At 36.6% G+C, this 13,991-nt stretch overlaps 1 protein-coding gene and 1 non-coding gene across 2 annotated transcripts; both read right to left on the bottom strand.

The window, feature by feature from the left end:
- Positions 1 to 5,781: 5,781 nt before the first annotated feature.
- Trnaf-aaa (transfer RNA phenylalanine (anticodon AAA)) lies at positions 5,782 to 5,854 on the bottom strand. Its single transcript has one exon. It is a non-coding gene; the product is annotated as a tRNA-Phe (tRNA).
- A 643-nt stretch (positions 5,855 to 6,497) lies between these two features.
- Positions 6,498 to 13,160, bottom strand: LOC125652084 (myb-like protein X). Its single transcript, XM_048881051.2, has 4 exons — positions 12,889 to 13,160; positions 9,242 to 11,973; positions 8,967 to 9,155; positions 6,498 to 8,433 (listed from the first exon to the last, which is right to left on the bottom strand). Exons 1-4 carry the CDS (start codon positions 12,972 to 12,974, stop codon positions 7,967 to 7,969), a joined length of 3,474 nt encoding a protein of 1,157 aa, XP_048737008.2. The 5' UTR covers positions 12,975 to 13,160; the 3' UTR covers positions 6,498 to 7,966.
- Between the last annotated feature and the right edge of the window lie 831 nt (positions 13,161 to 13,991).

Below are 13,991 nucleotides of genomic sequence, written 5' to 3'. Positions count from 1 at the left end.
AAAATCTCTCGCTGTGGCCTTCAATTCGACTTTTAGATATATTGATGACGTTTTGTCTATTAACAATGATAGCTTTCATTCATATGTCGATTTGATATATCCCTGTGAGCTCGAAATAAAGGACACCACAGAGTCGTCCACTTCTGCTTCATACTTAGATATTTTATTGAAAGTAGACATTAACGGCAAACTGACAATTCAACTGTATGACAAACGGGATGATTTCAGCTTCTCCATCGTCATCCCATATTAGTGTAGCAATATTCCATTATCACCTGCATATGGTGTTTATATATCTCAACTGATTCGATATGCAATAGCTTGTTCTGGGTATAGTCAGTTTTTAAATCGAGGTAAGCTACTGACAAACAAGTTGATGGTACAGGGATTTCAACAGTCTCGATTGAAGTCAGCATTTCGCAAATTCTATGGTCGTTATAACGATCTAGTTCGTCAATACAACCTCACATTGGGTCAAATGCTGTCTGACGTGTTTCATACCGATTGTTAAGCCGTTCTTGGCACACTGATTTTGACTGCGGATAACTCCGTTTACCTGATCAGGATATAGGGCTCACAGCGGGTGTGACCGGTCAACAAGGGATGCTTACTCCTCCTAGGCACCTGATCCCACCTCTGGTGTGTCCAGGGGTCCGTGTTTGCCCAACTATCTATTTTGTATTGCTTGTAGGAGTTATGAGATTGATCACTGTTCGTTATCTTCACCTTGCATGATATTGTATTTTATCGCATTTGTTGTTGTAACAATGTTGTGGCTGGGAGAACGCTGTTGTGTATTACTTTTATATAGAGATACGGGTATGTCACCCAGCCAATTCCGTTCCGTATTTGAGGATTCACATTTCTCGTCATTTGTAATAAATAACAATTATTTTTTTTTTTTTTTTTTTTACACCTAACATGTTTTTCTGTTATGATTTACATGAAAACAAACAGAGCTGCAATGTTGCCTTGGAGTAAGAGCAAATTTTAACATAAATAATATCTAGAAAATGCACGCCTTTTCTATCATGCCCGAAAACGATCCTCACTAATGTTCAAAATATTCCTACCAGGAAGATTTGACGTGTATCCAAACCTGGCCATATCGTCTTGAAACATGAATGAAGATATTTTGAATGGGTAGAAAAAACATGATTATGCTTATAAAGTACTCACCGTAGACCATCATCTGATGTTGAGTACAAGTAAACTTACAGATAAATTAAACAGAAATCACACAGAGTTTAATTACTCGTGTGAAGCATGTACTAAGTATCTGGTTAAACTTTTCTCTCGTCACTCTATTTGGTTCCCCGCTTCGCTCGGCACCAAATCTCTTGGTTACCAACATATACTTATTTCTAGTTGTGGTGAATCCGACACGTCTAGGTATCGGATGTTGTTAGAACTTAGTACTCTTATATATAAGTATATATATATATATATATATATATATATATATATATATATATATATAAAAGCACGAAAACCTAGTAAAGAAATTTATAAAAGCACTGAAAAGGCCACGACAATGTTGGTTATTTAAAACTCAAATTTTCGACGCAACCCGCGTCTTTATCAAGAGACATATATTACATAAACAAATAACACACACCACGAAAAACGATAAGTATCAATAAACTACATCAAGAATGATACACTGTTGTACTGGGTGATAAAAATGGTGGTCATGTGCCTAGGAGGAGTAAGCACCCCCTGTCGACCGGTCACATCTGCCGTGAACCCTATATCTTGATCAGGTAAACGGTGTTATTCGTACTCAAAATCAGTGTGTCATTGTGCCACGACTAATACTTCGGCAAGTGTCCGGTGATAGAAGCAAAAGTCAAGTCTTTTGAATATGGCCTTAAAAACGGAGGTTCTGTGCAGACGTAGACGTTGAAACGATTAAAAACCTAACTGCTACGATCTTAAAGACCCAATTTTAAGTTAAACCCCCCCCCCCAAATTGTAAGCTGCCTGTCAATCAAACATTTAACAATAGATCTCAGGTGGAGTGACATCTGCAGACACTGTGGTCTGCAGCTACACCAGAGAGGTGTTTTGATAACAATAACAGCCAGTATCTACAGGCATTCTTTAGATCTTGAGGAAGCCCAGTATACTTGAGTTTTGATAGCATTGACCTGTCCACATCATCTGCTATTTTCTTGTAATTCAATTGTTTTTAAAAAGACCCCTGAACAATGCAATTTCAATATAATTGTAATTTTTCCCCTTGTGTACATGTATTATAAATTACACAATCAGAAATCAAACAATAATTTGCACAATAATTTCTAAAACTTGTAACTTATTGAAATAATTTATGGCATCAATTTATGATACCTCTATATTTATAACAGAAATTATTCATTGAGTCAATGACTGAGAGAAAGAGGGGGTGGGTGTAGAATGTGTGTCAGCAACCCTTAGGAATACAACCATTATTCAAACACTATGGCCACAGAAACTCTGCAGAGGCCCCTGAGACATGTCCTGTGTATATCAAAACTATAAAAAAAAAAAAAAAAAAAGCACGGATAGGTAGATTTCTACCATGTTCTGTCTCTGTGTATTTCTTTCATGGGATATAGCAATTAACACCTTGGTAGACCCTGGCCACTCCAGGTAAATAACATCTGTTTAGATTAGGCTCTGCCTACATTTTCACTGACCGTACGGTCATGAGATGGGTCTTTAAAGAGACACTACAGCTCAATTTCCACATTTTCATAAAGTGTTTTTTTTTAAACGTCTATTGATAAAAGGATAAAAATCATATCGATACTGACGTGAATCGAAATTTGCACCCAGAATGGCTGATTACTTTGGCTAATTGACTTTCACATCTCCCTTCACCTTCTTTGGTGAGTGGTGACGTCTCCATATCAGTGAAATGTTCTCGAGAGGGACGTTAAACAACATTCAATCAATCAATCCCCATTCGGAAATCCTAGATCCACTGAGTTACATGCGTTTCTCCTAGTTCTTTGTTTTCCGACGGTCATACTGATCCCAAGGTAACTTTTAGTTCACGTATGAGTTTTATTTCATTCTATTTTTACCTTTTTTCTTACAGAATCGGTCAAAATTCTGCATCTATCCACTACACTTTCTCTCACTGGAAGACATGCTGCACTGTTTACTTTCTATGTGCATGCGTCTGAAGACCGAAAGGAGGAGACTCGATATTTTTTGTATAGGCCATCAAAAAAATTAATTTGAAACGAGAATTTTTCACTATAGATAAATGTTATTTTCGCAAAGTTCATACATCCAACAATGCAGAAATTGAGAAAGCGCAGGGAAAATTGTCATTTCATGATTTTTGCGCAAAATGAGCTCTAGTGTCTCTTTAAGCGCTATGCACACTTCAAAATGTGCCGCATTTCACCTTCAGTTAGTGACCTCTCTATATGAGCAGGGTTCGATTGATTGATTGTTTGTTTTGCGTCCTGTCGGGGATTTTTCACTCATATTGAGACATCATCAGCTGTAGGTGAAGTACCACAAATTTAGATCTATGCTTAGCGCTCAGGGGTTGTAGCAGCCAATTTGGAATTTTGCGCCTATATGTACACGTTTTCTGTGTGTTACGTCATAGTTTTATGGGCACGTATATTTTGTGTGTATGCACGAGCTCACTGGGAAGAATGTGGGTATGTTCCTGTTTCGCTGGACATTGTACTCAACTGCTGTTTGCTAGAGAAACTACTTATTCGGTAAGACAATGATGAACATTAGCACATTCCATACATTTGTTTGAAAAACGTGTATTTATTGAATTGATACATTTGTAACAGGAAGGGAGAAAATGCAACGGACCAGACCGGGATCCGAACCCGGGCCCCCTGAATCTCTAGTCAGGTGCTCTACCAACTGAGCCATCTGGCCACCGGAAATCGAACCTGCTGACCGCTACATTCTTCCCTCCTTAAATGTCTCCACACCTAAAGACATCAACCCAACATCTTTATCCCCTGGCAGTCATTTTCACCTGTCAGTTCCAGGGGCTGGTCTCAATCTCTACCCAGAGTTATCGTTCCTTACACTCACATATACCTTTGTTAACGTCTCAAAATAAGTAAAGGATATAAGCCAAAAACTGTCCATTCTGTGAGAGAAAGAACTGATCGAGGCCCGTTGGGCCGAGATCAGTTCTTTCTCTTACAGAATGGACAGTTTGAGGCTTATATTCACTTAAAACATTACATCTTTTGTTCTAAGAATGGACAGACTCAGGTGAATCCATTGACAATGATAATTATGAATAAAGCTATTTTGAATAGTCTGACAATATAACCAGTCTTGTGTAGAATTCTGTTTCTTTCGTTCACTTATTGGACAGTGTCAGGTGAGTAGTCTTCTACTGCTGGTTTTATATTCACTCTTTCTATAGTACTGAGCCATATCAACATGTCTTCTTCTGATGGGGAGAGCATTTTCATTGCACAATCAAAAAGGATTTTAGTGCAAGTACTGCAAATATTATCTTAATGAGTGTTATATGAGTAACCGGAAGCAGAATTCTTTAGTGATTAAGTATTAAAGTTACCAGCCAACTTGGCTTATAGCGGTACTCTACCTCCAGCTATCAAAGATCAACCCAGGTAAGGGGATTTCTGAACTATGATCAACGCTAAATGAAAACACTGTTTAAAGTTTTATAAGTTTAATAAAGTGAGAATTAACCTTTGTAAATGATAACTAATAATAAGTAATGATCAAAATTTAACAAGTAGTAAAGTCTATGGAAATTTCACAGAAACGAATAAAGTTATATCAGAAATATGATTTAATTTAGCAAATGAACAACAATAATCTCAATGAATAGATAAGAAGTTCATGAAAATTTAACTAATTTTAAAAAAATGGCAGGAATGTAGAAGACTAAAAAAAAAATGTATGTCCCTACTGGGCCTTCTTACTTAGACAAATGCTAAAAAATCCTACTCTACAAATAAACCAGTGAGGTGGAAAATATAAGAGAGATGAGCTACATCACCCAATATGAACTCTACTATTAACACTCTAGAGTTGAACTATCAACAATAAGGTAAAGTCTGGGCTCTAAAAATAACTGACCCAGAAAATAAACAACACCAAAAATATAAAGGGCAAAATAACAATAAATAGTGGTTCTAGAATTTACACCTGTTATCTACATATCCTTAGACCAGGCTGGACTTGGTAAGGGGAAACTTAAACTTTATAAAACCTACATCCTAAGCTTATTCCTACACTAACTTAAGAAAAACATGCAACTAAAGCAAAGATCTAGAGTGCTGTTAAATCATAAGATTTTCCTAACACAAAGGTACTGATGAAATAGTGCTGATAAACCATGAGGTTTTCCTGCACAGTAAAGAGGAACTAACCATGAGGTCGTGTTCCCCAACCCAAGTGAAGAAAACTACACGAACACGGCTTTAGATACCCTAGCTAGGCCCAAAAATAGAAGCCAATAAATATCAAAGATCCTGAGACTAACTTAGCCAATCAGAACACAGCTATCAAAAGTACTATGGAAAGACTGCCAACATGGATGACACTTCCTGTTTTAAAAGTAAAACATGTGGAATGTCAACACATGACCTAACTTAAAAACAACCAACAATAAAGGGGTTTTACGTAAGTAACAACTGAAAATTCAAAGTAAATAGAATTATCATACTGAAATACCAGCAAAACTAGCTAAATAGAGATTACGAAATCAAGGCTGTAAAATAAAAATAAAAATCACTACAAATGTAACAGGAAGGGAGAAAATGCAACGGACCAGACCGGGATTCGAACCCGGGGCCCCTGAATCTTTAGTCAGGTGCTCTACCAACTGAGCTATCTGGCCATCGGCGATCGAATCCGGCTGACCGCTACACTGGATATGGAGGGTGAGAAAGTTATGGAGCCAAATTTTGATCTGAAAAGCATTGTTTTCGAATATTTGGATGAGGTAATGAACACCAGCCAGAAGAACCCAATACGCCTATCTCGTCAAATGAAATTATTCATGAAAGCGAAAATAATAATTCAGAATTAGGATATGCTAATAAAGAACACATAAAAAACCGTTGTGAAGAAGTTTCGGAATGTACCTCTGAATCCAGCGAAATTCAAATACAGTATGGAAATATGTCTTTCAAATTTAAGTTTTGATGCGATATAGTAATGGTCAATGGAATTAAAAAATTGTGAATCTTACGAGTTGAAGCAGAGAATTCTACTAAAGGGAAATATCGTGTTTGAATGTTTCAGTGATTTTTCCGATATCTGTGTTGATTCTTACTTGCAGGGAATTTAAAATTAGATTTGTATCTCTTTGACAAATGTATTACCTTTCTCTTATTTTCAGCCTACCTGTAGATGTCTAATAAGTTATTGGGTTTACCTGGCACTGTCCAATAAGTTGACAATTACTGTCCATTATTTTTAAGAACGGAGAGTAACTGTCCATTCTTAAAAATAATGGACAGCAATTGTCAACTTATTGGACACCTACAGGTAACCTTTTCACTACAAGTGGACTTTCTTCTATATAAAAGCCTAAAAAGACAAAGGATTGCGTAACAAAAATGTTTAAGCAATGTTATTACACATGTAAATCCACTTTTGTACGTCTAATAAAACTAAGAACTACTTAATAAAATACTGGGAAAATGTAGGACAAGAAACTATTTGTAGACTATTTTGCTTTACTATATATTCGTCATGTACCTAGGTATAGGCCTGGTGCAATAGAACAACCCAATATCCACGTTTCAACCCAAATCAATGCTTCTTGTGTCACAAAAAGACTTGCCATCTGCTCAGTATTTATTTATTTACGTATATTTTTGTAACTGAAGTCAAAACCATACTTTATTTGAGCATACGTACCATTTTACAAAAATCTTGTAAAAACCCTTGAGACGTTGACAGAGGTGTAAGTGAGAGCAAGGAACGCTAACTCTGGGTAGAGATTGTGGCTGGTCTATGGCACCAAATGTAACAGGAAGGGAGAAAATGCAACGGACCAGACCGGAATTGGAACCCGGGCCCCCTGAATCTCTAGTCAGGTGCTCTACCAACTAAGCTATCTGGCCACCGGCGATCGAACTCGGCTGACCGCTACACAATAATTTGATGATACAGGGATTTCAACAGTGTCGGTATGTTGCAATTTCTATAGGCGTTAATACTATATGCAAATACTACTAGTATTTACACGTACAACCTCTCATTGGGTCAGAAGCTGTCTGACGTATTGGATACGAATTGTTAGGCCATTCGTTACATTCTGATTTGGACTACGGATTATTCCATTTACTTTATCAAAATATAGGGCTCACGGCGGATGTGACAAGTCCACAGAGGACGTTTATTCCTCCTAGACACTTGATCCCACCTTTGATGTGTCCAAGGGTCCGTGTTTGTCATGCTCTTAATTCTGTATTCTTTATAGGAATTACGAGATTGATAACTGTTTGTTATCTTCACCTTTTCATTGATCACTGCTCGTTATCTTCATCTTTGGTATCTACATGTATATACCAAACAAATCTCTCTCAGGTCACCATGAGAAGCCTCTGACAATGACTACAAAATGGACGCACGTTTCATTAAAGTTTTAGCATTCTGAGAATTTGAAGAGTTTATTACATCTTATACGAGTAAAAATTTAATAACTGTGTGAAATATGAATGAATGTATATTAGTATGCAAATTATGCCTTTTGTGTAAATTTAATTCCTTCGCTTATCCACGTCGCACAGAGTTCAATATAAATTCCCATACATAAAAAATATGCATGGATTCTACCACACGCGTACGTAAATGTCAAATGTATTTGAATGTCCATACAAGACGTTGACATTTGATTGTATAATGATCTGGCTAAAGATACAGATGCTAGTGGTAAAGCAAATGTTTCAATGTTTCATTCAGAATTTGTCTTCGAAATATTATATACTTAGTTATTTTGTCACGAACCTGCTGAAGTCGGTCGTATTTTCATTACCACTTGTTTAAGCGAATAGTTTGAGCCAGTCCATGGTTTCCAAGTCACACCATCATATTTTTTCTCCTCAATTTTTCCATTTCTATAGTATTTCCCATTCAGATTACTTTGATAACACTTGTAAAACCACCATGCTGCATGAAATCTTTTTGCGCAACTTCCGCCGAATTCCTTAACAACTTGATCATTGTCAACATCTCGTGTTGAAAACTTCTGATTGTTGTGTTTATTCATTCCGTCACCAGCATCCCCGTTGTAACCTCCAATATGTAGTTTAAATCCCTCACTTTCATCGTCCACAGTAAACTTACTGTATTCAGCAAACCTAACGTTTTTGTCCCAGTCCATCATCTCGATTTTCAGTGTGTAATGATCCTGGTTTGTAAGTCTGTGTATAACGCTGTTCCCAAGCCAATGCTCTCCATATACACCTGTTCAACGATCATATAAATTTTAATGATCTTCACAAACCTGTTTCTCAATAAGATCAACCTAGTATTCTATTATCTATATCTAATCAAAAGATTCGATTTTTAATAGCCAAAACTTAAATATTCGTAGTCTAGTAAGAATATAGACTAGTTTCCACCTGCATTACAATAGTTATGAGATTGATCACTGTTCGTTATCGTCACCTTGCATGCATTCATAACATGGAAAAGTAATTATCATTGCTGAAATACATCAGGAACAAAACACACTGGTGGACCCTAACAGGTCGTGCAACAACTGTACTCTAGGCTGTGTCTGATTTTGTTTGTACTTCTGCCTTTCTGTTTTATTCTACATGTACTTAGGTCATGGTTCAGAAACCAAGGTAGGAGAGGAAAACCTAACAATCTTATATGAGCCAGAATATCAATAATTTCAAAGCAAATGTTTTGTTTCGAATAAATTCAGATTAGACTAGTATCTGATGGAGACAGTAATGTCAAGTATTACATGTCCATAAGGTGCAACCTACCTCCAAATCCATCTTTGTAATCCTCCCAGTCCCGGTAGAAGTTGGTAGAGCCGTCTTGGCGTTTCTGAAGTAAAGTCCATCCCCCAGTTTTCATTTCGCAGTACACTTGTATCAGTCGGTTCGTACCGTAAGGCCGCACCTTATATACACCATTTCTTGAATTCCCTTTGATGTAGTAATCATAACAATCTGAAATAGAAAGCAGTAAAAAGCACTAGAATAGATGCATACAATCACCATACTGACAATAATGCATATTTTATAGCAATACAAACCCTTCGGATCGCTTTGTCCATTTGAGCCGTACTTCACCGGTATCTCAGCCTTTTTAACATTGGTTGTGTTATTTTCACGTTTTGGGGGCTCTGTGTTTATTCCTTTGTTGTTCTCCTTTCGACTATTATTGTTGGTTGATTCTGGTCCTTTACTCTTACCATGAGCGCCACCTACTTGTCTTTGGTTTCTTTTGTCCTCTGGAGATATATTCCTATCACTTGTTGCTTTTTCTGAGATAGATTTCATTGCTAATTCTTTTATCATTTCATCAAGAATTTCGTCACTGGCTTTGCTTGCATCAATTTCACCACTATCCTTTGCCTCATATTTTAAATTTTCCTTTTCTTTTGCAACGTTGTTTCCTGTTTTTTCGATATCAATAACAGTTTCTGGAGCCTGTCCCACCTCCATTTCTTCCGATACTCTCCGCATACGTTTATTCGAATTGGCTTCTTTATTTTCACTATCTTTGTCAGTATCAGTTCTATCTAATTCCTCTTTACTAGCACCCGTACCATCATCTGGATCAGGTGGTTGCACATTGGAATCCTTAGTTTCTTCCAATAGCTTTCCTTCTTCACTTTGAAAGTTGATGCCTGAACTTTCAAACTGGTCTCTGGTTTCGTTGTTATTCATTTCGCTCTCCACATCACAAGAAGCGAACACAATGAATGAGTAGGGCACACAGTCAGATATGATAATAAAGCTTTTGTAACATAGTGCACGAGACTTACACCATTCTTGTTGTTTAACAGAATAGGTCACCGACGTGTAATGTAAGTAATGCTTTAATTGCTCATCAATTTCATCCACTGAGTCTTTTGGTTGCTCTGATACAGACATATCTTTAATATTTTCTCCACTTTCTAGTCTTTTATCCGACACCAGATCGTCTAGTTGTTGAAGAAGCTGGTTTGACACATCTTCCAAATCTAAATGTTTTGAACTTGTGGTTGATGTATCAAGTTGTTGTTGGGTTCTCTGACTATTCTTTAATATTTTTACGTCCTCTAGACCGTATTCTATCTGTTGTTTCATTTCTCGTGCTGCTTCGCGTTGTTGGAGAGTTTGCTCAGTCAGTGATTGTACTTTGGTCATAATTTGGGACACTAACGCAGTTTGATTCATAACCATTGCATAAAGCATTCTATTCTGATCATCCATGTATTCTGAGCGGTTTTTTAATTTTGTGATTACGTCTGATTGGTTTCGTAATTTTTCTGAGAGCCTGATAATCGTCTGATTCTGCTCGGATAGCAGCTGTTCTTGACTATGATTTTGTACAGTCTGACTTTGTGAGCTATGTCCAAGTTCTAAGTATTTACGCTGTGTGGTCTTCATTTCATCATTATCAATTTTCATGTGATGAAAGCTTTGCTTCATTCTTAAAAGCTCGTTCTCAAATCTTAGAATATTATTTTCTAATCTTGCGATCGTGCTTGAATGGTTTTCTTTGTTCAGCTTTTCCATTAACATTTGATTTTCAAGTTTTATGATGTTCAGTTCGAGAAAATGTATTTTCTTTGTATATTCTTCCGTTTTCAATGACACGATATCTTGCAGACGTTTGAAATCAACCGCTTCTTGAGTTTTAAAACCACTGAATTCGTCATTCGATGATGCATGTCCAGCGTTGTCATATCTATCTTTATGGTTGTGCACTATGCTGTCAGTGCTTGGTAATTCATCGACAGACAATTTCTGTGTTTTCTCGTTTCGTTTTTGATTTGTTAATATTTCTGCTTCTTCTAAGGACACCTCATTTCCATTATTCCCATTCTCTATTCCTGTTTCCATGTCTGTCGGGGTGTATCTATCTTCATTTTCTAGACTACGGGAGTTCTCCGTCCGGTATTCTGTACGCTTTCCCAAATGATATGTTGCATTGTTTGTCATCCTTGTGGTTTTTTTCATTTGAAGTAAGCAATACGAAGGTGATGCGACGTAAGAATTGACACATCTATATCCTCCAAATCTCATAGTGCCCATTTTTTCTGTTGGTGATGTTTTCAAAGTCAAATGTTTTTGTAATTTCCATGTAAATCTCTTGCATGTCTTCCCGTCTTTTCTTGTGGAATTATGTGTATTGTTGTCAGCTGGACCACGTGACTCATTCTGAGTATTATTCAAGTTCATAATGCTCGACTTGTCAGTCTGAAATTCCTGATGATTCGATGATCTTTCATCGCTTAAATGTAGACCAATCTCTGTTTTTTGGTACTCGATATGTTTTTCGTTCTCATTATCATCAACAATGTCATCACCACCTCTGCTATCTTCTATGTCGTCTAATTCTGTTTCATCTATCTCACTGTCATCTTCAATGATTTTGCTCTCAATATTTCTCTCTTTGTCTTCTATAATATCATCGTTTTTTGGATTACCTATATCAGCGTCAACGACTCCCTCAGATGACATATCACTATGTTCTGCGGTGGGGAGTTTTAAGCTATAGTCTTCCTTAAATGGATCGGTAGGATTTTCCATCTCTTGCTCTGACCCACTCTCTGCATTTTTAACTTTTCCTTTTTTCAATTCATTTTCATATATTTGCAAAATGTTGCAGTCTACTAATTTAACGTTGGGGTTGTTTTTACTATGGATTAGAAGAGCCTGGATTGCGTTCTTCATCTTTTCCTGTTTTGTAGTAAGTGGGTTGTCAAACAAGCCTTCGGAATACACTCTGTTGTACCAAGATCTTATATCACACTTCTCTGCTTGTAGAGTATTTCTGTGAAACGTTTAAAAAGTTTGTATACATGAATAACGTTGTGTTAATTAATAAAGGTCAACACAGATTAGCACACACAAAAAACACAGTCACATCACTGATAGTCTGTAGGTAGTATTAATAAAGGTCAACACAGATTAGCACACACAAAAAACGCAGCCACATCACTGATAGTTTATAGGTAGTATTAATAAAGGTCAACACAGATTAGCACACACAAAAAACACAGTCACATCACTGATAGTCTATAGGTAGTATTAATAAAGGTCAACACAGATTAGCACACACAAAAAACGCAGTCACATCACTGATAGTCTATAGGTAGTATTGATAAAGGTCAACAAAGATTAGCACACACAAAAAGCACAACCAAAGAAAACCCATAGATAGTATCGATTTAGGTCAACACAGATTGGCACACACAAAAAGAGTATAATTTAACCACTAAAGCGTACACATGTATATACTATAGTATTAATATAGGTCAACATAGATTAGCACAAAAAAGCTCTATCAAAGAAAGCCTATAGATAGTATTGATATAGGTCAACACAAATTAGCTCACACAAAAGAACAGTCACATCACTGAGAGTTTATAGTGTTACCTTAAGTATACACAGATTAGCATACAAAACAAAAGTCAATCACACTACAAAGGTTATAGCGGTATATATATATATATATATATATATATATATATATATATATATAATAGTCATACTTACTACTACATATATGCGTGGTACAAGGGGGGGGGGGGGGACGGCTATGTTATTTGACAAGAAAACCTCAAGGTTTGATCCCATGAATAGGTGGACCCCTTACGAAGAAATTAATCAGGGGTGGACCCTTTCTCGAAATAATTTCTTGACCCAGGCTTAACATAAAATTTGAATAAACATCTGACATACTTACCCGCTGATTCCACTCGCTACCCAGAACAGGATCTGGGACGTGAGGAAAATACCATGTAAGATCCGGACAACTTCATTAGTCGGCATTACTTGTAAGATCAGGAAATTTTGCTGAACACCGATCTTATGAAGTACTAAGTTAACAAAGATATAGATGTGATTTGGTCTTCGTCAGCGGCTGCGACGTGTCCACAGCAGTGACGTATCAAACATCCATGCTGTCTTTGAATGGTTTGTTAATCGACTTACTCGATGAACAAACAAGCAGTGTACATTGTTTAACTTCATTGATCATGTCACAGCTTGTGAATGTTATTATGCTTTATATTTTCTCCATGAAAATTCTCTTATCTATTCATGTGAATGTCATACCTGGTGTGTGTGTGTGTGTGTGTATATATATATATATATCAGCAGGAAGATGTGCAGTTCCAAAATATATTCAAATCACTAATGCTTTCTGGATTTTAACATCCATCCTCAAGCGATTACAAATATTGAATATTTGTATTGACCTGAGGATTGATGTTAAAATCCAGAAAGCGCTAGTGAAATGAACTAATTTTATAACTGCATATTTTCCTGCTTTTTTCTTATTTTGACTGTGTGATATCAATTCTTTCTTTAGAAATATATACGGTACATATAGCTACAGAATATTAATCAATGTTTTAAATAGAACTGACTACTTCGTTTCCATTTCTCCCCAATCAATCCATGCAGTAGTACTTCTAAGATTGTTATCCTTCGTACATTCGCGTCTAATTTCAGTTTTCTTACTCTCTATTATCTCCACCGCCAATAATCATTGAAAATCAATTCGTTTGTTTAGTTGATTTATTTATTATTAGATTATATACGCTTAGTTTGTATAAGTATATATAAATGTTATGTTTTAGTGTCATAAGGAAATGGTCTCTAGCAGGTGTTTGTTTCAGGGATGAGATCCATGCAGCTATATCGTTCAATCAGTGCTTAGAAGAGGAAACAATCGTCTGTTGAAGATTGGTACAGAATACCGCAGGATAACTTCCGGAATTTGAATTGAACACTTTCCCAGATCGCTATAGGGAAGTGACCAGGGCTAGAGGTGGTCAGTTACTA

This window comes from Ostrea edulis, chromosome 5 (genome assembly GCF_947568905.1).
Source record: "Ostrea edulis chromosome 5, xbOstEdul1.1, whole genome shotgun sequence".
In the NCBI taxonomy this organism is placed as follows: Eukaryota; Metazoa; Mollusca; class Bivalvia; order Ostreida; family Ostreidae; genus Ostrea; species Ostrea edulis.
This window is presented reverse-complemented; position numbering and strand designations above follow the sequence as displayed.

What these genes read in the sequence shown, in the direction of transcription:
- LOC125652084 (XM_048881051.2), bottom strand. Translation starts at nt 12,974, where the DNA reads ATGCCGACTAATGAAGTTGTCCGGATCTTACATGGTATTTTCCTCACG. An exon ending in GTAGCGAGTGGAATCAGCGG is followed by an intron (nt 11,974 to 12,888) that starts GTAAGTATGTCA and finishes AACGTTTCACAG; the next exon opens with AAATACTCTACAAGCAGAGA. An exon ending in TTACAAAGATGGATTTGGAG is followed by an intron (nt 8,434 to 8,966) that starts GTAGGTTGCACC and finishes ATCGTTGAACAG; the next exon opens with GTGTATATGGAGAGCATTGG.